The 24297-nt window shown below is 42.8% G+C and overlaps 1 protein-coding gene across 1 annotated transcript in view; it reads right to left on the bottom strand.

Annotated features, from left to right (window-relative positions):
- ZZEF1 (zinc finger ZZ-type and EF-hand domain containing 1) overlaps positions 1-24297 on the bottom strand; it is a 1733356-nt gene that overhangs the window by 1317499 nt on the left and 391560 nt on the right. Inside the window, exons 17-18 of the mRNA XM_086954803.1 lie at positions 18444-18514; positions 15060-15174 (exon numbers count right to left, since the gene is read on the bottom strand). Of these exons, the coding sequence (XP_086810929.1) occupies positions 15060-15174; positions 18444-18514 (186 nt within the window). The remainder of the gene's footprint in view (positions 1-15059; positions 15175-18443; positions 18515-24297) is intronic.

The following is a 24297-nucleotide window of genomic DNA, read 5'->3' as shown; positions in this document are numbered from 1 at the left end:
CAGCAACCTTGAGACACCCGGAGGACCTGCCTGCCTTGACCCTCTTGAAGACTGGGACTCCCATCAGCAGAGGCTCTGCTGCAACAACCCCCCTGGTGCCAAACAGGAAGCTCCGAACCAGCCCACTCTGCACCCGCCGAGCCCGGGCCAGGCCAACCGAACCACGAGGACGTCCCCCCGGAGACTGAGACCGGAAGTCCAGTGCCCAAAGACCCTCCTTGACGAACCAGCCGACGCCTGCAGACTCAGAACCAGGGGCCACCCCAACCGCGACCAGCCGAAGGTCTGCTTTTCCAACACCCAAAGACATCCCGGCACCCGGCGCCCTAAAGCCCCCTGCCCTTTGGGGTACCTACCTGGGCTCCAAGATCCCAACTTACCTCTCGATGTGCTGGTCGCCCCTGGAGAGTCTCCGTCCCCGAGCCTGCAGCCTTTGTTACTTTTTGACCTTTCCCATTGGATAACATTGAGCGCCCGACGGCTCAAAAGCACCCTGCACCCAGCCGCCCGAGTGCCGCTGGCTGTGACCCCTGTGTCCTATCCTACTTCCCCCCCTTGCCCTGAGCAAGTGACCAGGAGCCCAGCTCCCACAGCCGCGTAGCCTGCTAGCCAGCAGCCACCAACCGAAGACCCCCCTTCCCTCATTGGATATCATTGGGCCTACCTACCTCTGCACCCGGCCGCCCCTGTACCGTTGGGAGTGAACTAACTGTACTTACCTGACCCTGGGGGCCCCCTGAGTCTATGCCCAGAACCTTAACTTCACCAACCAAGAACTCACCTGGAAACCGGTAATTTACTTACCTGCCATTGGATAACATTGACTCATTTTGAGTCGAAAATTTTCTAAGTGTGAAGTTTTGAAATCTGAAAATATTCACATAAAATCAGCCAAAGTCCGAATTCCGAAGTACTCACCTGTGTTCAGGGGAGAAGCCAGTACTGTACCTTTCAGCCCAGTACTGAACCGAAAAAGTAATCCCTTGAAGGGTTACTAGTAATCTGTATTTTCTCCATAGGAACCCATTGTCTGCTTTTCTATGAAATTTCTTTTAAGTGTCTACTTTTGAAAACTTGAAATATTCTTTAAAAATCACACGAAATACTGAAAAGAAATTACCTACCTGTTTTGAGTTAAGACCCCAGTTCTGGCCCTAGGAGACCAGTGCCGGTTTACAAAAGTAACGCTATCGTACTTTACCTGCAACCCGAATTTTCTCCCATTGAATAACTGTCAGATTTCCATTGAAAAGTTTCTAAGTGAACTTTTAAAACAGCTTAATATTCATGAAAATTCACTACAGTAACTAAAACGTTTTTGCTAACCTGGTTTCAGCTTAGACCCCAGGACTGAATCTAAGATCTAGTCCTGGGACTACTAAAGTAATCTATATAGTAATCAACCGTACTTACATGTGGAAAACCCATACAATTGGCCTGGAGTTCAGTCCTTGAGTGTGTGAAACCTTTTGCTGACTGAGTGTGTACAACAAATGCTTTACACTGTCCTCTGGTACTGCCTTACTGCTCGACCAAGCTACCACTTTGGAGAGTAAGGTCAGTTCTGACTTTAACCTCTGTTATACCTCTGGGGTTGGTGGACTCTATACACACTGTACTTCATTCTAGTCCAGTATATATAGAGCCACTTTCTTGCACTAAATCCATTGTTTTTTTGCTTACCATGCCATTCCAGTTTGGGCCCAGCCATATGTCTTGTCTCCCTGTGCCCAATGGGAACAGTCCAGCCCGAACTGCCAGGCCAGGTCCTCCCTGGAATGGAAACAAGGATTCTAGGACCGGTTTCGGGTTTTCAGCCCTCATCAGCCAGGATAGCCTGAATCCAGTGGCATGGAGAGCATGCTTGCTGGCATACCATACATTGTAACGGTTTCCCAGCATGTGATTTGTTGCAATAATGTGATTTTTCCACCCCCGCGTGGACCGCTGGATAGGTCAGTTTGGCCTTCAATACCAACTTTGAAAGCAGATTTCAATAAGCAAGGCAGATTAAAAGCCCTTTTAATGCAACAAGAAATTGCACTGACTTCCACACGAGAAACCTTCATCCTCCAGGTGGCTAGCGGGGTCATTGAAATTCAAACACTTTTAAATACAAACCTCCCACACCATTTTGGGGAATTGATTCAGCGCATTTTCAATGAGTCGACTACTCAATTTATTTATTTATTTATTTATTTCCTGACTACTCCCCTGGAGAGGGAAACTAAGATTTATTTTAAAAGTTTTATATAGCGCTGGCTAGACCCGGAGGTATCAGAGCGCTTTACATGAGCATCAGGTCATAGTTACAGGTTACATCGTTACAAAGGTTACACAGTTCTTAGAGCATGGCAACATAGTTACTTGTAAGGTCGAGATAAACAATAAGCACAAATACGTAAGGGGAAAAGAAGGCAAGATGAGAGATTCAGGGGGTGTTTGGAGTAGGGGAAGTAGACAGATAATGTAGGTGGGAAAGAGGAGGGGAGGGTGAGAGACACAGCATGGGGAGAAGAGGGGAAGGGTGACGGGGACACAAACCGGTAGACAAGTCAAGGCAACGTCCAAAGTCCGGTAAGCTGTGATCCCAGGGAAAGTGGTATCCCTTCCCTATCTCTATTGCGAGAGGCTCCCTTTACGCAGTGGTCTAGTACATTTTTTTAAGGCTGTGTGTTCTAGCCTTGTGTCTTCCTTTCAGACTATATTTGGTGTAATACCTGCATATATTCGTTCTATCTTTTCCAGCGTCTTTGGCGGTTTTCCCTTAATATTGGCATTAGCCACTGAAATCCTGCTTCTGCTGTGCCTGCTACGCAAAAGCTGCTCCTTTTGTGGTGCTGCACAGACCGGGCTGGCTGCAATTGCTTCGTTACCGGATGCATGCATACTTCGGTACACTGCCACTTGTGACACTCAGCGTGTCTTATGGATTATCCTTCCGTTTTGGTATTTCACTTGCGTACAGCCCGTGTTTTCATGCCTCTGCTGTCAATTTACGTGGGCATTGGATTTATGCCTTTCCATTATGTCATGTCTGGACCCGGACTTCGACCAGCTGATGAGCCCCTTAGTTGCTCATGAGCAGGACTGTTCTGGAATAGGCTTAATGGCTCGTGCTGCTGCACTTGGAATTTTGGCACAATGAGATATATGTGAAGCTACACAGAACCTCCTACATACATTGAATATCACACACGTTATCCTGCAGTACTAATGGAGGCACCAGACTATGAAGAACACTCTTGTTTCTTCAGCTTGCTACATTGGATGGCATCTCTTTTTTTTTCCACAGACCAAAATGATGATCTTTTGGAGGGTATTGCATTCTTTTGCACCTACACCTTGATGGATTAATCAGGAACATGGCCAGCCGGCATCATTTGGGTATCGGATGCCTTTTTCGCACTACATTTTTTCCCCCTATGCATCTTCCTGAACTTATTTATTTATTTAGACTTTGGTATTCACTTTTTGCAAATGTATGGACACACCTATTAATATCTGTTCACACTTTTTGAACTCTGTTTTCTTCCTATGCCCACATACGATGGACTTACCAGGGGAGGGTGTAGTATGGATTATAGGTCCATTGTCGACATTTGTTAGTTTAGCATAAGCTACGCTTCCATGAAGCTTCTTTACGCACGACATTGCATGCATATATTTCGCAAGACACTGTTTGTGCCCCTTTCACCTGAGAACGGTCTACGTTGCACGTTCTCTGCTGTGCTCTGAGGTAAAGTTTGCACACGCTGTTCAAGGTTAAACAACAATGCCCCTTGTTATTTCACTCTGGTCAGTCCCTCGCACCTAGACATAACATGCTACCCACAGCTGCACTATTGGAAATCATGTGCTTTAATATTTCAAGCACAACATGTTTTAACACACTTGGAGAGACAACTTTCCGAAGAGAAGAGCTGTCCTGAGATGTGAACATGGCATCTAGGCCTTGAGGTATGGGGGTCGGCTGACAAAGTCCAGAGGTCTTCTCTTTTATAATAAACTATCTCTCACAACGGGGAGGGTGGATAGGTCGTTAAGTCCTTTTACACTGATTTTTATAAAATGATATCCCCGTTTGTATTCTATGGTATTGTAACAATGCTGACTATATTGTGTTTATGCATTTCGCTGCTAGTATTGGCACGTGTACTGCATCATAGAGTGAGTTAGTTGAAATAAACATTTAAAACTATACCCCGTCTCAGATTACTCGCATTGTGGACAAGTACGAGTGAGTGAGTAAAAGAGTGTCTGGTTCCCGCTATTCCCAAGATAGAGTGACGTGTTCTGGGTTGTTTAATCATTGGTAGCTTCGCTGTAGACTGAGAACGAATGAGACACTATTGCTAGTCTGTTTGTGATTTTGGGTACTAATGGGGTAGGTTGGTACACCACTATTGACTGAGGTCCTGTTTTCCTGTGCATAGTTCTGTATATGTGCAGAATCCCCACAACAGGGTGCAACAGTGCCTTCGTTGTAAGCAGGATTGTTTTTGTGCAGGAAGGGGCACCTTCCTGCTCAAAACAATACTCTGAGGCTTTTTCCTCTATGTGTGCAGCAGAATGCAACACATAGAAAGGGGGGGAAATGAGGAGAGATAAACATATTTCTCCTTGTTGCGCCTTACCTGGGGAGCATAGGTTTTTGATGTATTCCCAGGTCTACCACTTCTGGTAAATCTGGGAATGAGTCAAAATCCATGGATGTTGCTGGGAACACCCACAAAACGCTCATGGCAACGCCTCCCTGGTGCAGAGTAATGCAACGCTGCGATTTGCACTGCATTGCATTTCTCAAGATTTATGAAGCCACTTAATGTTACTGAGCCAATTTTCAAATATAAACCCGTAATGCAAGCCAAGTTTTTTGCAGGTGGTAATATGCTGAGAATTTTACGCAGTATTACAAGCTACAGGAATTCTGCTGTGCAATAACACTACACCACTATTATAACCTTTTTTGGGCAAAAATGGATGACTGAGCAGCTTCTAATGGGTGTCGAACTCTTCCATATTCCCCTAAAAAAGGCACATTCCTTACCCTATTGACAGCCCATTTTGGTTTATTTATAACTGATGTCCTATATCCTGCTTATCTTATCCGTTTCATTGATCTATGAACGTCATTGCCCTCCTTGACTTCACACTCTACTACACACTAAAGGTCCCTTGAATTGTATTTTATTTATTTTTCATCACTTATAAAGCGCACTATCACCCTAGCTTAGCTGCTATCATTTGAGTCCTCTGAACCCTCTCAATCAAATATCTTGGGGACTCCAGGAGCAAGGCATTACAATAGTCCGACCTGCTTAAAATGGTACTTCATACTACCAGTGCTCGAGCTTGAACTGGCAGAATCGGAAGAACCTTACGAAGGGCTCTAGTAATTGAGAAGCAACTCCCCACTGTTTTATTTACTTGTGATTTGAGGGTCAATCTGTTATCGAACATAATTCTCAAATTACGTATCTTCTCTGAAGGAGCCAGTGGAGTGGCTGTGGGTAATGGCCAAAAATTAATGGGAAGTGGCGAGGGAGACCTCCCTGCTGCAAAGTAAAGAATCTCAGTCTTATCTGCATTGAATTGTAGCGAGTTCTTTCTCAGCCAGTGTGTCGTATTCTGCATACAAGCATGAAAGTCTTCCAAAGATGTAGAATGGTCCCCCTCTAAAGATAAAATAAGTTGGGTATCATCTGCGTAGTTAACAATATTGACATTAAGAGCCCTTATAACAGCAATCAAGGGGCTCATATAGATGTTAAACAATATTGGACTAATCGTAGATCCCCCCCCATGCAGGATGTTTGTGAATTCAGACTGATAGGGGAGAGGGCCGCTGTCTGTCTCCTATTTGATAGGTAAGACTGAAACCACTTCAGAGCTGTGCCCACTACCCCACCTCTTCAAGTCTGTCCAGAAGGATCTCATGGTTGAGTGCGTCAAATTCGGCAGACAGGTCAACCAGGATTAATTTTGCTGACTGACCTCTATCTGCGTGCATTCGGAGATCGTCCATCACAGTCACCAAGGCGGTCCCCGTTCCGTGTCTGGGACGAAAGTCAAACTGCACATTCTCCAGAATGTTATTGGTTTCCAAATGCTTTGAGAGTATTCTGCTGACCAATCGTTCTACAATCTTTACTGGGTAAGGTAGCACGGAAATAGGTCTATAGTTTTTTGGGCTAGTCGGATCAAGCTTTGCCTTTTTCGGCAGAGGTGTCACCAGTGCTTGTTTCCAACCGGCTGGTACTGATCCACTAGATAGAGATTGATTACAGACCTGATGAAGTATTGGGAACAGTTCTGTTCCCAGTTCCTTCCATATTTTATGTGGTAAGGGGTCTAAAGGTGATCCTGAGGAGACACCCAAGGGCATTCTGTTCCTCCACCGATGGGATCTCAAAGTTGATTAAGAGACTCTTATTTTCCACCCCTATCTTTCTCGACTTTATTGTATCTGGTAGACCTCTAATATCATGGTCACTGTAATCTTCTGTTCCCCCAAGCAAATTGTCCCTTTCAAGGAAATCAATGATAATTCTAATTTTATCCTTGAAAAATGTCACTAGGCTATCACATAGTTCCTGAGTAGGATGAATCTTTTTCTTGGAGCAATCTGGGCTAATCCTATCATTTGTTATTTTAAAAATGCTTCTTGTACTATTAGGTGCTTTCAGAATAGTATTAGAGAAGTACTCAGCCTTCGCAATAATTATTTCTTTTTTATAATTGATGTCTTACACACAGTTTTATCCTTATCTTTATAGGCCCTTTTCCACTTCCTCTCTAGCTGCTTACATCCTAGTTTCAATTTTTTTAATTTCTCATTGAACCCTGGGGTCGAGAATCTGCCCACTTTTTTCTGATTTTTTAACGGGGCAATCTGGTCCAGCCTGGCAATTATCTGAGCACATAGGGACGCATCATTTTCTTCCACCTGCATATCTGCTTCAAAACATTTGTTAAGGGAAAACACAGGGGAAATTCTTGCCTTTTTTTAACGAAACTTCCAGTCTTTGCTAACAATATTCCTCACCTCGCAAGCAACCGGGTTGCTCACTTTTGGATTATATACCCGGAATTTAATCAGCTGATGGTCAGACCAACCCACAGGCAGAATGACCAGGTTTCCTATTGTCTGTTTTTCAGAAAATATTTAATCTAAGATATGTCCTCCCTTATGTGTTGGCTCGGTGACCCATTGTTGTAGGTATAAGCTTTCACATGATTGGAGGAGATTGTTATATCCTGTATCCAAGGTTCTATTTAGCCATAGGTTAAAGTCTCCCAAAATTAGCAGTCTAGCATGTGCAATTGCCAAGTTGCTAAAGACCTCGATCAGCGCCTGCACCCCTAACATTCCTTAAACACAGAGGCAAAGCCAATAGGTCTGCCTAAACACTTATAAGGCCCCAAAGGCGAAACCTATTGGCTATGCCAGTGCTTGTCTAAATTGGAGTGGGATTTTTTTGTTGTTTTGTTTGCCAGTCAGTCAGTCAAAGAGGCTTTATTTCGATATAAAAAAAATCTTAAAAAGCATATAGCATAAAAACATTGTTAAAAACACATTGTTAAAAAAGAACCTTCCCACACATATAATGAGTTGAAAAATCCACAGTATGCATCAATAGCACAATCCTAACTGCAATACGGTGGGGTAATAGATTAACTAAGACGGTCTGTATATACAGACCTTAATTAAACAATTTGGCGAAGCCAGTTTGACCTTATGCGCCAAGCCCATCCTAAGAACTTGGCTATGGCACATACATATAACGAACGAGTGTCCGTCTGTAAAATTCTTAGGGCAACACAGCACTGCCTGGTGCCCAAAACCAGGCACACGGGTTTAATCCAGCGTCCACGAGGTGTCTTGTAGGCAGGGCATTCGAAGAGCATATGAGGAATGGATTCAGGCCTGGAGGGACAAAAGGGACAAGAGGAAACAGTTTGGTATGGTGGTTTCCACCGGGAAGTGAACTCCCTTACCGGGAGCATACCAGTTCTAAATTTAAAATAGAGGGCTCTGTCCCAAGGGGTTGTGATAATATCCAAGTAGATCTCGCGCAGTGGGACATCTTTAATCAACAAAAAAGACCTGGATGATCTGCACAAGTTGGTGTTGGTGTTCCTTTTGGCCGTGATCCAAGACCAATAAAGTTTTTTGAGTTCTAGCTTTGGAGGGGCAGTCCGCTGGTGCCATGCCTCTCCCAGCCCTAAGTTCAACAATAGAGCTTTAATGTCTCTAAGCCATTTCACTTTCGCCCAGCTTGGGGAATCCAGGATTTTCTCGCAAGCCCTCCGCATAGCTACTAAGTTCCTTCACCCTCCAAATGCGAGCCCATAGGAGGAGGGGGCGGAGCCTCGCGTGATCTTCTATAGAGCGACAACACATGTCCAATTGGAGGGGAATGATAGGAGTGGAAGCTTGGAGACACATGAGGTTTCTGAGGAAAGTGTTTTCGGAAATGGTCAGCTGTCTCATATTCAATGCACCCCAGAGCTCCGCACCATAAAGCGCAGCGCTGACGCCTCTGGCATTGTAAATCTCAAGCACCGTCGCTATTGGCTTCATTGTCGAGGCTCTCTGCTCCTTCAACAAAGCCCCCGTTACCCTTTTGTGGCTCAGGAGCATTTTATTCAGATGACTGTCCCAGCTCATTGAGTCCACAAGTCGAATACCCAAGTAATCAAACTCCCTCGTTCTCTCTAAGGGGACAGTGCCCAGCAAGGGAGGTGGACCAAGTTTTTTTGGGGGGTTCAAGATAAGGTATTTAGTTTTATCAGTAATAATAATAATAATAATAATAAGGCATTTATAAAGCGCATGGCTGCACAAACTGTGTGTCCCCGCGCTAACTGCTAACAAAAACTGTCAGAGGGAGAGGGGTGGAGGGGAAAAGGAAAATAATTATTGTGGGAAGAGGTGCGTTTTTAATTTGGCTCTGAAAAGCGTTTCTGAGGGTTCCATTCGTAGATGAACTGGGAGAGCATTCCAGTGTTTAACTCCAAGGTAGCGGAAGGATCTTCCTCCCATTCTAGCTCTGAAAATACGGGGAAGTTTGAATTGTGTCATTCCAGAAGATCTTAGGTCTCTAATGGGACGATGGATAGTCAGTAGATTTCTGAGATAGGTAGGTCCTTTATTGTGGGCAATTTTATGGGCGTAGCAGAGGCTTTTGAATCTGATTCTTTTCCTAACAGGGAGCCAGTGAAGTTTGGATAGGGCCGCTTTGGAGGATGTTCTTCTGGGAAGACCCAGTACCATGCGGGCGGCTGCATTCTGTATGCATTGTAGCTGGTGTAACTGCTTTTGGTTAAGGCCTAATAAGAGAACATTTCCATAGTCCAAGTGGGGAGTTATGAGCGCGTGAACTATTGTTTTTGTGGCTTCAGTAGGGATGAGATCAATGATTTTTCGTAGGGTTTTTAAAGTGCCGAAGCATTTGCCTGTGATTTTGCTGACTTGAGATTTTCCCGAAAGATCTGCGTCAATCATAACCCCTAAGTTTCTAACCTTTTCTACAGGGTGGGGGGGATCGCCCAGGGCCGTGGGCCACCATGCCTGGGACCATATTGAAGTATTGTTCCCTACCACCAACACCTCGGTTTTGTCTCCGTTTAAGCGGAGGCAATTGTTGTCCATCCAGGTGGCTACAGCAGTCATGCAGCCAGAGAAATTGGTGGCATATTTCTCGCTGTCTGGGGTGAGCTTGAACATGAGCTGGGTGTCGTCGGCATAGCTGACAATGCCCACCCCAAAGTTCTCTATGACGCGAGCCAGGGGCTCCATATAGATGTTGAATAAGGTAGGGCTCAAACTTGAGCCCTGAGGAACCCCATAGCTCACGTCACGAGAAGATGATTTAAAGGGTGGGCAGTGCAGCTGGAACGATCTTTTAGAGAGAAAAGACTTGAACCAAGCCAGAGCATGGTCTTTCACTCCTATGTGTGAGAGTCGGGACAGCAGCGTGGCATGGAGCACAGTATCGAAAGCTGCGCTTAGGTCTAACATGACCAACGCTGCTGTTTCTCCCTCGTCTACCATCTTGCGAATGCATTCTGTTGAGTATAGCACAGCTGATTCCGTAGAATAGCCAGGTCTAAAACCCGATTGAGTGGGGTGGAGTACATTTTCCTTTTCAAGAAAAGCCATGAGTTGTTTGTTGACTATTTTTTCTATAATCTTGGCACATTGTGGCAGGAGGGAGATGGGTCTGAGGTTTTGAAATTGAGTGATAGGGATGTTGGTTTTTTTTTTGAGAGGGATGACTTGCGCTGTTTTCCAAGCCTCTGGTACATTGCATTCTTGAAATGAAAGGGTTATCATATTTCTTATGTGATCTATAAGAAAGCTATCCATAATGTCTTTACTTTTGTCCAAAGGGCATACATCGGTAGGGGAACCAGAATGTATGCTATTGATAATGGTGATCAAGTCTTTTTTATCAGGGGTAATGAATTGAGTAGGGGTAGGTTTTTGAGTAAGGGGGGTCATGGTCCTTGCCTCTTTTACTAATATAGAGGGTTTGGGGAAAGTGGCGTGGATTTTCTCGACTTTTTCGATGAAGAAGTCAGCTATTTGTTCACATATGTCGTTGGAATATGTGTCCTGCGTATCTAAACACGTTGTGTCTGTTAGTTCTTTATAGATAGGGAAAAGTTCTTTTGTGGGGTTGGCTGCCTCTTCAATTCTGATTTTGTAAAAGGCGCTTTTCTCCTCTCTTACCATTTTCTGATATATTTTTAGTTCCGATTTGTAAATTTCCTTAAGCTCGGGAGAGTAGCTTTTCCTCCATTTGCGTTCTGTTGCTTTGCATTGGGTCTTTGCGATTTTTAGTTTTTCCGAGTACCATGGTTCTGATTTGGTTCTCCTGACAGGGGGTTTCGAGGTCCACGGGGCGATGTTGTCTAATGCCTTACCTAGCCAAAGTTCATAGTTCAGTATTGATCTTGAGACCCCTGAATGCACAGAATTGCTCAAAGCTGGTTAACAGGCGCTGGAGACCCACAGGAGATTTCGAGAGTAACAGGGTGTCGTCCGCAAATAGGAGTGTGGGTACTAGCCGCCCTGCCAAACGGGGAGCGTCAGCCGGAGATGACAAAAGGTGGTCGACTACCCCGTTTACAGAGAGTGAGAAAAGGGTGGGGGCCAGTACACACTCCTGGCGGACACCTCTGTTAACCTCGATGCGACCTGTCTTTTGCCCCTGGGTCCCCCAGCGCACTTGCGCATAGCTGGATTCATGGAGCCTCATAATCAGGGACAACAGGTATTCGGGCATACCCAATTCTAATAAAACCCTCCACAATTGATTCCGGGGCACAAGATCAAAAGCGGTTCGGAGATCAATGAATGCTAGATATAAGCTGCCTTTCCCCAACAGTACAACTTTCCAGTATATCATGAGTAGTCGCAATGACTGCTCGATTGTTCCAGTTACTGCCCTAAACCCGGCTTGAAAGTCAGATAAGATATTGTTATCTTCAACCCAGTCTAAAACCCGACCCAGTACAACCTTACCAGCCACTTTTTGGGAAGAGTCAATTAGACTAATAGGCCGTTAGTTGGCTGGGTCGTCCCGGCTGCCTTTTTTATAGATTGGAACAACCTCGGCGCCCATCCATGAATCCGGTAGGGCAGCGCCCTCAGCGGAAGCATTGAGCAGGGAGGCAATCATAGTTCCCCACTCCTTGGGATTCATGCGGAGCAGGTCCCCTGGCAAGCCGTCAGGTCCAGCAGCTTTTCGTGGCACAAGACTGTTCACTACATTCTCAACTTCTTTTGGGGTGAAGATAGTGCCCACACCAGATAGAGGGCCAAAATCGATTGGCGAGAGGGCAAAATCCCCCTCCTCCTCCGCTGCTACATTGTACAAATTAGAGAAATGACTGTACCAGGCTGCCTCAGGGATATTGCAAGTGAAGAGGGTATCAATGGGTCTGTGTTTCTCCCTAATGAGATTCCAGAAACCTCTGGAGTTCCTATCCCCACTGGCTACTTTTAACTCATTCCAAAAGATGTCTTTGCACGTATTACTGTTTTTGTGTGGCATAAATACTTTACACATTGCCTCTAAGTTAAGCCTGACTGCTTTTGTACCGAGCTACCAGAGGGATAAGCGCAGGTTAATTTAGTGATTTTAGTGGTTCACACTGATGGGGATTGCAGCTATTTCTTCACAAGGGCTTCTACCCTCCTCAACCAACAACAGAAAGTCTCACAGTAAACAATATATCACTCAATCATAGAGAAAAGGAAGAACCTTGGTAGCCAAAATTGTTAACATAGGACAATTTTGTTGCATAAAAGCATATGTATTGCTAAATACAAACAAATGATGACATACAGTGTATTCAGAATTGCGATGAGGGTCAGAGCAGTGACCGGTTAAGTGAAAAAAATGGGTGACCAAATAATAAAAACACATTAACACAGCTTATGATCAGCATCCTTATATCAACAGTTACATGCGTTAAACTTTCTCAGGGTTAAGTCTTAGAAAGTTCTAGGATATTTACATGTGTGTACATTTGGGGATGCTATTAAAGTGAGACAAAGTGTAACTAATGTCTGCTTCAGCCGGATTCTTAGAGGTTCTAGGTTCAAGCTTAACAAGGTATCCAGCTTATAGTCTGTCCAAAAGCAGGAGTGTTGAGGTTTTCACCCCATATGTTTGAATTCACACAGGTCATAAGCAGGATGAAGAGCATAACTATTGTATATGATCCCAATTGCAGGATGCAAACTTAACATAAAGAGCGGTTTCCTGGTAAGTCTGTGGTTGCTATTAGGTAAAACAAATTTTCTGGGGGCTGAAACAATGGAGCAATCCTGCCAGTTTAAGTCACAAGCAGAAAGTGAAGCGGCACTGGCAGCCTATTGCAGTTGTCTACCATTCCAAGATAGCCATATCTTTGGGGCAATCTAATGACGTAATCTAATTTGCACAGAGAGAACCTACCTTTAAAGGAACTGAGCACTGAACAATAACAAGAAGATAGAAAAGGGTATAGAAAAATCCACATCCTTTTAAATATATGATGTGATGTCACATTGTGCTAACTGTAGCTCATACTAATCTTTAGTTAAGACTGTTATGAATGCTGGAGATTTATATAGCTTTCAATATTTGAGCCTAGTTTAATCTACCAAGGCAGTTTCACAAGTGGCTGTTCTTTTCACCACATATCTAGCTGGTGGTTTTCCAACAGACGGCAAAATGCTAAGCCTGCAGAGCAAAATGATTTCTGGTAGAACATCATTTCCTTCCAAAAGACTTTCTGGATGATATGCAACCTAACTAATCTTAAGTCAAGACTCAGATCACATTGCTGTAAGACAAAAACACTTCAGAGTTTGGTTTTCCATGAGCTTCATTTGCCATCTGATCTGATTTTTGTGTCTTTTTAAGAAGAATTTAATGAGTTTACTGCCGATTCGGCTTTCAAAATTGCAAAAGAAATATGATGTTTCCAATGTCATAATTTTCTCAATATCTTCAGTCATAGATAAGCAAATACATTTAACCCTTCAAGACCTTTGCAGACCATCCCAAAAGTGCTTTGTGTATTGTGAAATGAAAAAAGAAATTTCCAATTGTTCATATCAATATGGTTGTTATTTATAATTTTTAACCATAATTGTAATTCTCCAGCCATCTTTTTAAAGACATATAGTTATCTGGAATCTACTGACAGAAAGGGTCTCTTTTACAGAAGACAGGTTTTCTGCAAGAAAACGGAGTCCATGGCTACAGATACAATGCTGAAACCAGAGGCAGTGATTCGAGAGAGAGTTCCAACCTGGATGACCACAAGTGTGCTGGTGAAGGAAAGGGATGATGAAGATACTCACAAATGCTGCTTATCAAATTATTCAACTTAGATTTAAGCTGTTCTCAGGATGCAAATGATGTGCTCCACTATCAGAGTGTTTCCAAAGATGGCAGCATAGTTTACATTCAACAGGGCTGAAACGCTGCAGACACCAAATAGCAATACTGAAAGGACACCAGAAAGATTGAGAGCCCATACTGTGCAGAACACAGGACGTACTGCAGGAATATTTGCTCAGAGAAGAGGGGTTAGTTACACACGTTGAAATGTTTGAGGTTGGTCAGCCTCATAGCCAAGCTAAGACTGAGATGAAAATGAGAGTGAAGTTAGACTTACACCAGCATATATTTACTTTGGATTTCAGAACAAAACTTAAGAAATTGTAATTGCAGGCAAGCTAGATATCCATATATATTCAAATGTGAAATGCATGTGTTTCAACATGAGGACAGGTAGCACATGAATAAATCTGCACTTAGCACTTGAACATTTTCTATTTTCCTCCAGAGCCTAGAATGCGGACAGATCTGCCCCATGCACATAGATTTGCTTATATGGAAACTCAATACTGGTTAGTGATAGGGTTTGGGTCTTCTGGTTCCACAGTTAGCACTTAACCACAAAAACACATTTCATCCCAGGTTTCCTTGATAGTCATTCCCCTCAGATTCCAAAGAAAATTAGGAAAAAGCCTATGATAGCGTAAAGTTAGAAGTGAAAAACTGTTTATATGACACAGGAAGATCACAGGGAGCAGGGAAATTGCACTCATTAAAGACATTCTGCAGTCTAGACTTCTTAAAGAAGCCTGTAAAACTCTTCAAAACAAGGATAGAGAAGGTATGAGGTACGAGGAAATTCATTGAGCTTATTCAACAAGATTTTATAATTTATCACAGAAACAAGAAAAAATATACGAATGGTCACTGACATCAACATTTTACAGAGGTTGTAAATTGTATGTAGAAGGAAGAAAGCGTTCCGACTTACTTATGTGGTTTAAAAATGTTTTTAAAAGTTATGCATGTGATCCTCAAAATGGTACTAAGTTTTGGTGAGCATTCTGGAATCATTTTTTGCCCCCTCTTCTTCTTAGACAGTCTCTATCTGCTACATGCAGCAGTACTAATCAAGCATTTACAGGATAATTGTGTGCAGAGGATATTATAAAGAAAAGGACTAGATTAGGAAAAGTGAAAAGATGTTACCTCTTTGGTTGCCACCAATAGCAATGTTTCCATGACAGATAGAACTTTGCTAATGCTGAAATCTCCAGATGCACACTTATCGGGCAATAGTAAAAGTCCACCGGGATCCTGATCACTAGAAAATACATAATGACTTGCAATGATATAAACTGTAAGAGAACACCACTTTGAAAGAAACATGGTACCACCATGTGACAAATTCTGTACACTCAATAGAAAGTATCTGCCAAAGATCCAGGAAGGCTGAATCCAAGGCAGTTTTTTCAGGAAATGCAAATATAATGAATACAAATTGAACCCTGTTTTCATGGCCAGTGGGTATCCTGGGAATCTGAAATTAATCATGCCTCCTGATCCAGTTGTGGAAACCTTTAATCTAGAGGACCCTTGAGTCTACACTGATAGAATGCACACCTGTCCATCATACATCAATTAATACCCAGAGGTTAGCATTTTCAGTTGAACACAGAACAGAAGAATTTTTCAACTCTACTCTCCTAGGTTTGCTGTAGGTAACTATGGAAAATTGCACAACTCAGCAGGGACACTCCAAGAGTGAGTACAAGTTACTATACGCAGTGACTCATTTACCTGCCTTGGATTCATCTCTGCAAGACAGTTTACTTGTGAAACACACCAGAAAATAAGGTCGAAGCAAATGTTACGTTTAAATGCCAGACAGGTGAACTGCAGGAGCTTCCCACAGTCACATGCTCACATGCCTCATTCCTTTTTGATCAGTCAGTACCAACAGGGACAGCGGGAAATGGCAGGTGGATTCATGTGGAGGGAGGATGAAATGGGACACAAAATCCAATTTGGACTTCAAAATGCAGGTTTCGCAAATACAATTCCTAGCAAATTCTGAGTCGCGAATAAGGAATGGCTTCCCATTCATTTCTATGGTCCTAGAGGCCCGTTGGAATGAATGGGAATTGCATGAGCAATTTGTGAGCACTCAATAGGTACTCGTAATTGTGCATGCAATTTCAAGGGTGAAAGGGGGCCAAAAGGACACCCTCTCACACCCCAGAAATATGCATGTGTATACATGTGGCGCAAATACAGCCCTAAGGGCATGTATGTACTCCACAGGGCACCGAGGAAAATGCAAAAAAGTGAATTTTTCTAGGAATTTGCAAATTACCACCAACATAAAGATGGTGGTAATTTGCGATTCCTTAAAGCCAGGTCGTAATATTGTTTTGCTTCTAGCATTGCCTTTAAGGAATCGCAAATTGCGATTCCCTAACTGCATTCACAAAATAGGTAGTCGCAACAATAGCGATTTGAGACGATACATCCCAAAAGGTTTTTTACCGTTCACAAACAGGCCAATTCGGTAAAACGCTCAATACATCTGGCCTTAAGACTCTTTCATCTCATTATCACACATGTCCTTTCCTGCCATAAAAAATATACCTGTGATTAAGAAAGGGAAAGTGTAAGGAAACTGTGACCACACTGGTTCCTCCACACTAAACCACCACAGTTTAAGCCACAATTCTTTTTTAATCATCGCTAGAATGTCCAAGAATTACTCCAATTTAGGAAACTGTAATTGTGATTTTAAACCATTTTAGGATATTGTTTTCTTATCTTACAAGACAACTACATGAGTGTTGTCTTGTAAAATAAGATTAGTAATAATGTTTAATTGAGGTTTTAGTTTACAAAAAACGTGCTAAAATTAACTCTATTTAGAAGAACCAAACAATTATTAAGAATCTTCGAACCAGGCTATAAATTATAAAATATTCAAGTTCTCCATCCACAGGCAGCACTGATAGAATTGTTTGTATCCAGTAATTTGCAACATAACCAACCACCTGGCCTCTAAAAAATTAATACATAAAACATTCCTATTATAAACCTTCCTTACAACTACCTAACTTTCCTAGGCTGCTCCTTATCCCCAAATACAAAAATACTATTAGAATTAGGATGGGTTATTTTCAAACATTTTATTCAATAAGTCAACATCTGGGCAGCATTTAACCCTACAACCACCACATGCCTTCCTATCACACCAATACCACAGGCTGAAAGACTGCTTCATTCAAACATCTTGCATTTTATTCCAGTCAATCACTCCAAGATAAATGCCACTTCCATCCCCCTGCTTTTTCCTTACCACAATCATTCACTGCGTAAAAATTAATCCTGACTCTTTCACTTAAAACTGCCAAAAATATGTCACCAACACTTTTGATCCCAGAAAATAAATCCAGCCATGTCTTCAATCACTTAGAGTGCTACTCTGTATGATTCACAGTAACAAAGATCCAACGTAGGTGCTTGTGATGTATATCTCCTTTTATTTGATCGTCACAGAATGGAAATTCACAGCCAGCCGACACGTGTTTCGTTATGGGTCTATACAAATCTAGACACCATAACTCTTTAGGGCTCAATGGCTGATTCCTTATCTGTAAGGGCCCTAGTCCGGTGATAATTCCAACCTGGCAGGGTACCCAAATAGTAGAAAATTGATGGCGTGGTAGTTCCGTTACAGCAGTTCTAATCACACTGTACAGTAGGGTCGCCAACCTTCAATCAGTATGTAGCAACAACAATTCCAATGTCCAAATCGTGGAATAACAGAAATTCCTCATAGTACACCACATGGGTACGTGTGGTGTCCAAGTTCTGGGTAGAATCAACCTCAAGGCTAATCGCGTCCCCGACCCGGAAGTAGAGGGTTCTTTGGGTCTCCCCTCCCTGCCAGCACCAGCGATCGTTGTAAACCCCACTTGATATACACGCTAATATTGTTTGAGCGCCATTCTTTCCTGTATACTTAATACCCTTTTTTCTGTCGTAGGTCTTCAATCCCTTTCGTTCACAGCACAGATGTAATTCACTCTGACCTGTGCAACCGAAGTTCACTATTCATACAGCTACTCATTCTACAGTTAAATCGGTCACTTGTTTTAGAGTTAGTGAAGCTGTTGCCATACATTCTTCTGCTAAGGCTAATTTAACTCTTTGGTGCTCGCTCTTCTCTATTCCATCCTCCTCCCCTCATGCCAGGTTCTTCTGCTATTCTTCGTCAGTGAAGATTACGTTTTTGTAAGGTTAATGCAAACACTGCAGTCATACATACTCTGTTTTCCCCAAATCCACCTGCAATGTATTTTCATTCCCATTTCTAGCTCATCTTCAACAGTAAATAGGCTCTTCCTCTCTAGAAGAAACACATTCAGGACCCACATTATCCCCCCTCCCCTCAAATGAAAACCTCCCACATATTTGTATGAACATTTCATGACAAATTGTGCGACTTGAAACAACTGGGACACATTAAAATATATGAAATGTTTACATTCATATTCTCATCAATAATAAAACATCAAATTTTCAGGTAAACGGGTCTAAGCATACCTGAAATAAGTGCACAGAGATTGGTAGGTGAGGTGTACAGACAGTGGCTGTTCTTGCTCAGTGATGTTTTTCTACAATTAAAAATAAAGTTAGAATTGAAAGACCATATTTGTTAGTTATTCAAATGCTAATATAGTGGTCATCAAATCAAATTGTGTATTTTTGAAATGTTTATGGAAATATACCATGTTTTGCTACATACGCCTCCGCTTCCAACTAGTTGAGTATTTTATCTTGAAATTCTCAGGCACACTGCAAAGCTTATTACAAAAGTAGATACAATTCAGGTATACAAACATGAATCAGCCTTTGGCTGCTGTAGACGGTATTCTACAGCCTGCAAAGCAGTTATTAAGATTCGAAGAAAACCGCCAAACTTTTTTTTCTTTTTTTCCCCAAATAAGAGGAACTGCAACCTCTATTGGTCATTACTTCAACAGTAACTCAGATTTTGTTTCACTCTATGCATTATTCATGGGTTCAGGCACATGTTGCCATGCCAACAAGGTCTAACAGCAAGTCAAGTGTTCGCTGCAGGCATCTGGTGTTCTGTTCTTAGTCCAATTAATTAGGCACCCTTACCTCAACATTACTAGTGCTGAAGAATTGTATGTAGTAGACATATGAACAAGCCATGGAGTAATTTTTTCTTTATCTTTTATTCCTAACTCCATTAATGTTTCTGGCTTACAGACTGGCTTACGGCCAAGGTTTGCACACCAGCTATTACTGCAGCAAAATCGCAATTCTTCGCAAACGCAATAGAGGCTGTTGCAGTAACAAACCTTTATACTCTTCAAACAGACAGCTGAATAGCAATTTATCTTTACATGTTGAGAAAACCTTATCATTCGATCTACAAATAATTTGATTTCTTTCAAGTCAGCAAGCACCATTAACAGTATGTTTTGAATTAACTGGGGCAGAAATGAAGAACAAGTTACTTGCCTTAAGTAAAGCCTTGTTTGGGAAAGTCTCTATCTAACAGCCTGATACATAACCTGGGAAATTTCTTGAGGCGCCTGAATGGATCTGGAAACTTTCTATAGCTATTACCTTATGTGGAAGTAGGTTACACCATGTGGCTCTGCATCTGTTCCATCCCGCCCTAGATGTGGCATCATGTCACTATATCTGCTCGACCTACATGCGCTGATGTCCGTTTCTTTCTGATCTCTGTCCACACAGTTGGACGCGGAGCCAATAGAAATCAGTAACCTTATGTGCAGATCTGTAAGTTGGCATCTTATTAATGGACCGTAGGAGTCCATTTCACAGAACGGGGAGGAGTGTGGGTAGGTGAGGTATGTGTGGTTAAAGTCTGTACCAGAAAAGGTGTTACTGAAGGTAAGTAACTTGTCCTTTGGGTATAGATTTTAACTGCAGATTCTTCATGTTGTAAATAGATACCAAAGCAGTATCTCTCCCAGTGGTGGATCTGTGTTTATCTTAGACCAGGAAGTCCTACAGATTCTCTCCTGCACAGCTTTGCCCTATCTGGCTACAGTGAAACTGACGAAAGGTTGATTGTCCCATTGGTGATCCCTGCTCAGATGTATATAGTAGGAAATGGCCCTCTCAGGTTCCAGGCAGTGGAGCTGTTCCGTCTCGTAGGAAGGTTGAGGGGCATAGAAAACTGGTGTGGTAATGGATTGCCCCAAGAGAAAAGGCATGCCTACTTTTGGCAGGAATACTGCTTTTATCTGGAGTACCAGTATGTACAGGAAGGAAAATGCTACTTACCCAGTATGCATCTGTTAGCATGCAGAGCTGTAGAATCTCATGCATATGCATAGATTGCCATCTAGTGTTGGGTCTGGATGTTTCCACTTTGTTTTTCTTAGAAAAGGCTTCCTAGTCACGAGGTAGGTGACTCCTCCTTTTGGTGACAGTGCGCATGGCCATCAACTCCATCTTCAGACTGTTTTGCCGCAGAGGGTGAGAGAATGGAGTAGTAGTAAAGAATCGAGATGGCCATGTGTAAGTATGTATAGTATCAAGAGAACTACAGCAGCTACAGGTACCCTGGGAGGTGGTTTGGTGCATGAGATTCTACAGCTCTACATGCCAAGAACAGATGCATACTGGTTAAGTAGCATTTTCCATTCGAGGCATGTGAGCTGTAGATCACATGCTTATGCATAGACTATACAGCAGTCTCCCCTAAGTGGTGGCTATCCTGTAACAAATGAAGTTGTCTGAAACATCATTTTAAGTACTGCTTGGTCCACATTAGCTTGTTGTCTGGCTAACACATCTACACAATAGTGTTTGGTGAATGTGTGTGGTGTGGACCATGTTGCAGCTTTGCAAATGTCAGTAATAGGGATGTTGCCTAAAAAAGCCATAGTCATTCCTAGTTTACAAATGAAATGTGCTCTAGGAGGTACAGTTAGAGCCCTTTTGGCTTTTACGTAGCAAATCTGGATACATTTAACGATCCAACTAGCAAAACCTGATTTGGATATAGGATTGCCCTTGTGAGGTGGTGCGAAAACAAAAAAAAAAGTTGTTTGGTCTTACGAAAAGATTTGGTCCATTCAATATAATACAACAGTGCTCTTCTAACATCTAAGGTGTGCAGAGCTCTTTCTGCAACAGCGTCAGGTTGATGGAAGAAAACAGGTAATTCAACTGACTGATTAATGTGAAATGCAGATACTACCTTAGGTAGGAATGTGGGATTGGTGCAAAGAGCTACTTTGTATTTGTGTAGCTGGAAAAAGGGCTCTTCTATTGTGGATGTATAGGCCACTGACGACTGCTGTAAGTGTAACAGGTAGCAGATAATGTTTTGTATGGAAGCATCGAGAGGGTAGATGTTATTGTTACTGCAACAGATAACAAATTGCTTCCATTTGGCTGCACAGCAAGCTCTTGTGTTAGGCTTTCTAGCTTCCTTGATAATGTTCATACATTGTGGTGGAAGTTTCAGATAACCAAACTCTATGACATCAGGAGCCAGATCGCGAGGTTCAACTGTTTGGGATGTGGGTGTTTGATTTCTCCATGGCTCTTTGTGAGGAGACTGGAAGTTAAATGTAATGTTTTATGAGCTACCAGCGAGAGTTCCAACAGGGTTGTGAACCAGGGTTGACGTGCCCATGTCGGAGCTACCAGGATTAGCGTGAGGGATGTTTGCCTGAGTTTCCGAACCACTGATGGAATGAGTGGGAGAGGCGGATATCCCTGACCAGTTCATCCATAGAGCATTGCCTTTGGATAACTGGTGTGGATACCTGGAGGCAAAGCTTTGGCATTTTGCGTTTTTGGGTGTTGCGAACAGGTCCATCTGAGGGACTCCCCAGGCTTGGAAGTATGGGTGGAAAACTTGAGGGTGGAGCCCCCACTTGTATTTTTGATACCTCTGCCAGCTGAGGAGGTCCACAATCTGATTGTTGACTCGCAACACACCAAATTATCTGTCGGCATTACACGCTGCAACCTGTGGATCTTACATTATTGATCCGCCCTAGTGAGGAATTTTATGATTAACAGATGACTCTTTCTACAACAAGAAGCTGAACTTAGGATACATTACGTCCACAATCGACAAAAGGAAATTTGCTCGTGAAATCTCCTACGTTGAAGAAACTTTAATATTAATCTAGGAATATGTGAAAGAGGCACACAAGAGTTATTGGATTTTGGTTTTATTGTGGCTCGATCTGCCAAGGGAAGATTGTCTGTGATTCCCAATATTGAATAAACAGTCCAGGCCCTGAGGAAGTCTTTGGGTATTGTATTATAGACGAAGCACGTGTTGGCTGTTGGCTGTGTCATTAAAGAACTGAATTTTGTACAAACAAGTCTTCGTGAGAGCGCAAGACATGAGAATAAAGATCATGGACTAACACTTGATGTTATTATTGCATATGGATCAACAACTTGGAAAGTGATGATATATTATAAATATTTTGCTTTTGCTCAGGGAACCATTTCTTTCCTTTAAATATCCCTGACCAGTTCATCCATAGAGCATTGCCTTTGTATAACTGGTGTGGATACCTGGTGGCGAAGTTTTGGCATTTTGCATTTTCGGGTGTTGCGAACAGGTCCATGTGAGGGACTGCCCATGCTTGGAAGTATGGGTGGAGAACTTGAGGGTGAAGCTCCCACTTGTATTTTTGATACCTCTGCCTGCTGAGGAGGTCCGCAATCTGATTGTTGACTCGCTAGGAGATAAATGTTATGGTGAATAGCCCAGTTCCAGATGTCTTGGGCTAAGCGGGACAGTTGGGGAGAGTGTGACCACCCATTTTTTTGTATGTAATACATAGCTAACATGTTGTCTGTTCAGACTAACACAGCTTTAACAGACAGGTGATCTTGAAAAACTTTGAAGCTAGAAAGATTACCATGAGTTCTAAATGATTGATATGGAGCAACTTTTGCTGGTGGCTCCACAGCCCTTGCACTGTGTGTTGTTGAAGATGAGCTCCCCAGAGAGTGAGAGACGCATCCTCTGTTAATACTGTCTGTGGAACCGGGTCTATGAACGACCGTCCTTTTGACAGATTTTGGGTGCTCCACGAACACAGAGAGCGATGAGTTTGGCTGCTTAACAACACTAGATCGGTTAATAGACTGTGTGACTGATTCCACTGATTGGTTAAGCATTCTTGAAGTGGACGCATGTGTAATCTGGCATGGGGAACGATCATGATGCATGAAGCCCTCTTTCCCAACAGTTGCATAAACACTCGAGCGGGAAGTGATTGAATGGCTTGAAATTTGAGAATTAGCGCCTGAATGTTTCGAATTCTGGCTGCATTGGGAAACGCTACAGCTCTTTGAGTATGCAGAGTGGCTCCTAGGCAATTCTGAATTTTGTTTGGCTGAAGGTGTGATTTTAACACATTGACTGAAAATCCTGGCTGATGAAGCAGCTGAATGGTTACGGAAGTGTGCTTGCGGCATTGTTGGTAGGTGCTGGCTTTGATGAGCCAGTCGTCCAGATAGGGGAAGACATGTATGCTTTGTTTTCTGAGATGTGCCGCTACTACCGCCAGACATTTTGTGAAGACTCTGGAGGCAGTGGTGACTCCGAATGGGAAGACTTTAAATTGGTAGTGTTGACCTACTAGCACAAACCTGAGAAATGTGCGGTGAGCCGGATGGATTGGAATATGAAAGTAGGCGTCCTTTAAATCTAGAGTTGAAAGAAAGTCACCCTTTTGCAAAAGAGGTAGTACCTGTTGAAGTGTTACCATGTGGAAATGGTCTGACTGCATGTAAAAATTTAGTTACCTGAGATCTAATATGGGTCTGAGAGAGCCATCCTTTTTGGGAATAAGGAAGTAAAAGGAGTAGACGCCCGACCCTTGATGTTGTGATGGTACTGGCTCTATAGCTTGTTTTAGTAGTAGGGATTGTATTTGTTGTTTGAGAAGGTATAGGTGATTCGGTGAAAATTTGTCCAACTTTGGGGGAATGTTTGGAGGAGTGCTGATGAACTCCAGGCAGTAACCAAAATTGATAATTTAGAGAACCGACTCATCTGTTGTTATTGACTGTCACTTTGGTAAAATTGTGACTGTCGTCCCCCCACAGGTGTTAAATGGTCGGGGGAACTATGGGCAAGTCACTGCTTTATATTGGAGGGAGAGGTGATGTGTATTGGAACCTCTACCCCTGCTTTTGCCGTTGTTTCCTCTGTAATTGCTTCAAAAGAAAGCTTTGGAACCCGAGGGTTGGTTATTCCCCTTATAGGTGGATGCAGTGTCCGTTGAAGTATTCTTGGACCTTGCTCGATAAAAGGAGCGCCAAAAGGAACCACTGCCTTGTGGAGACTTAAGGGCTTCCATGGATTTAGCCACTTCGGTGTCCTTCATTTTGTCAAATGAAGAGTCTA

Source organism: Lissotriton vulgaris, chromosome 2_1 (assembly GCF_964263255.1).
Source record: "Lissotriton vulgaris chromosome 2_1, aLisVul1.2, whole genome shotgun sequence".
NCBI classification, from domain to species: domain Eukaryota; kingdom Metazoa; phylum Chordata; class Amphibia; order Caudata; family Salamandridae; genus Lissotriton; species Lissotriton vulgaris.
Note: the sequence above shows the minus strand (reverse complement) of the source record. Positions and strands in the feature narration are given on the sequence as shown.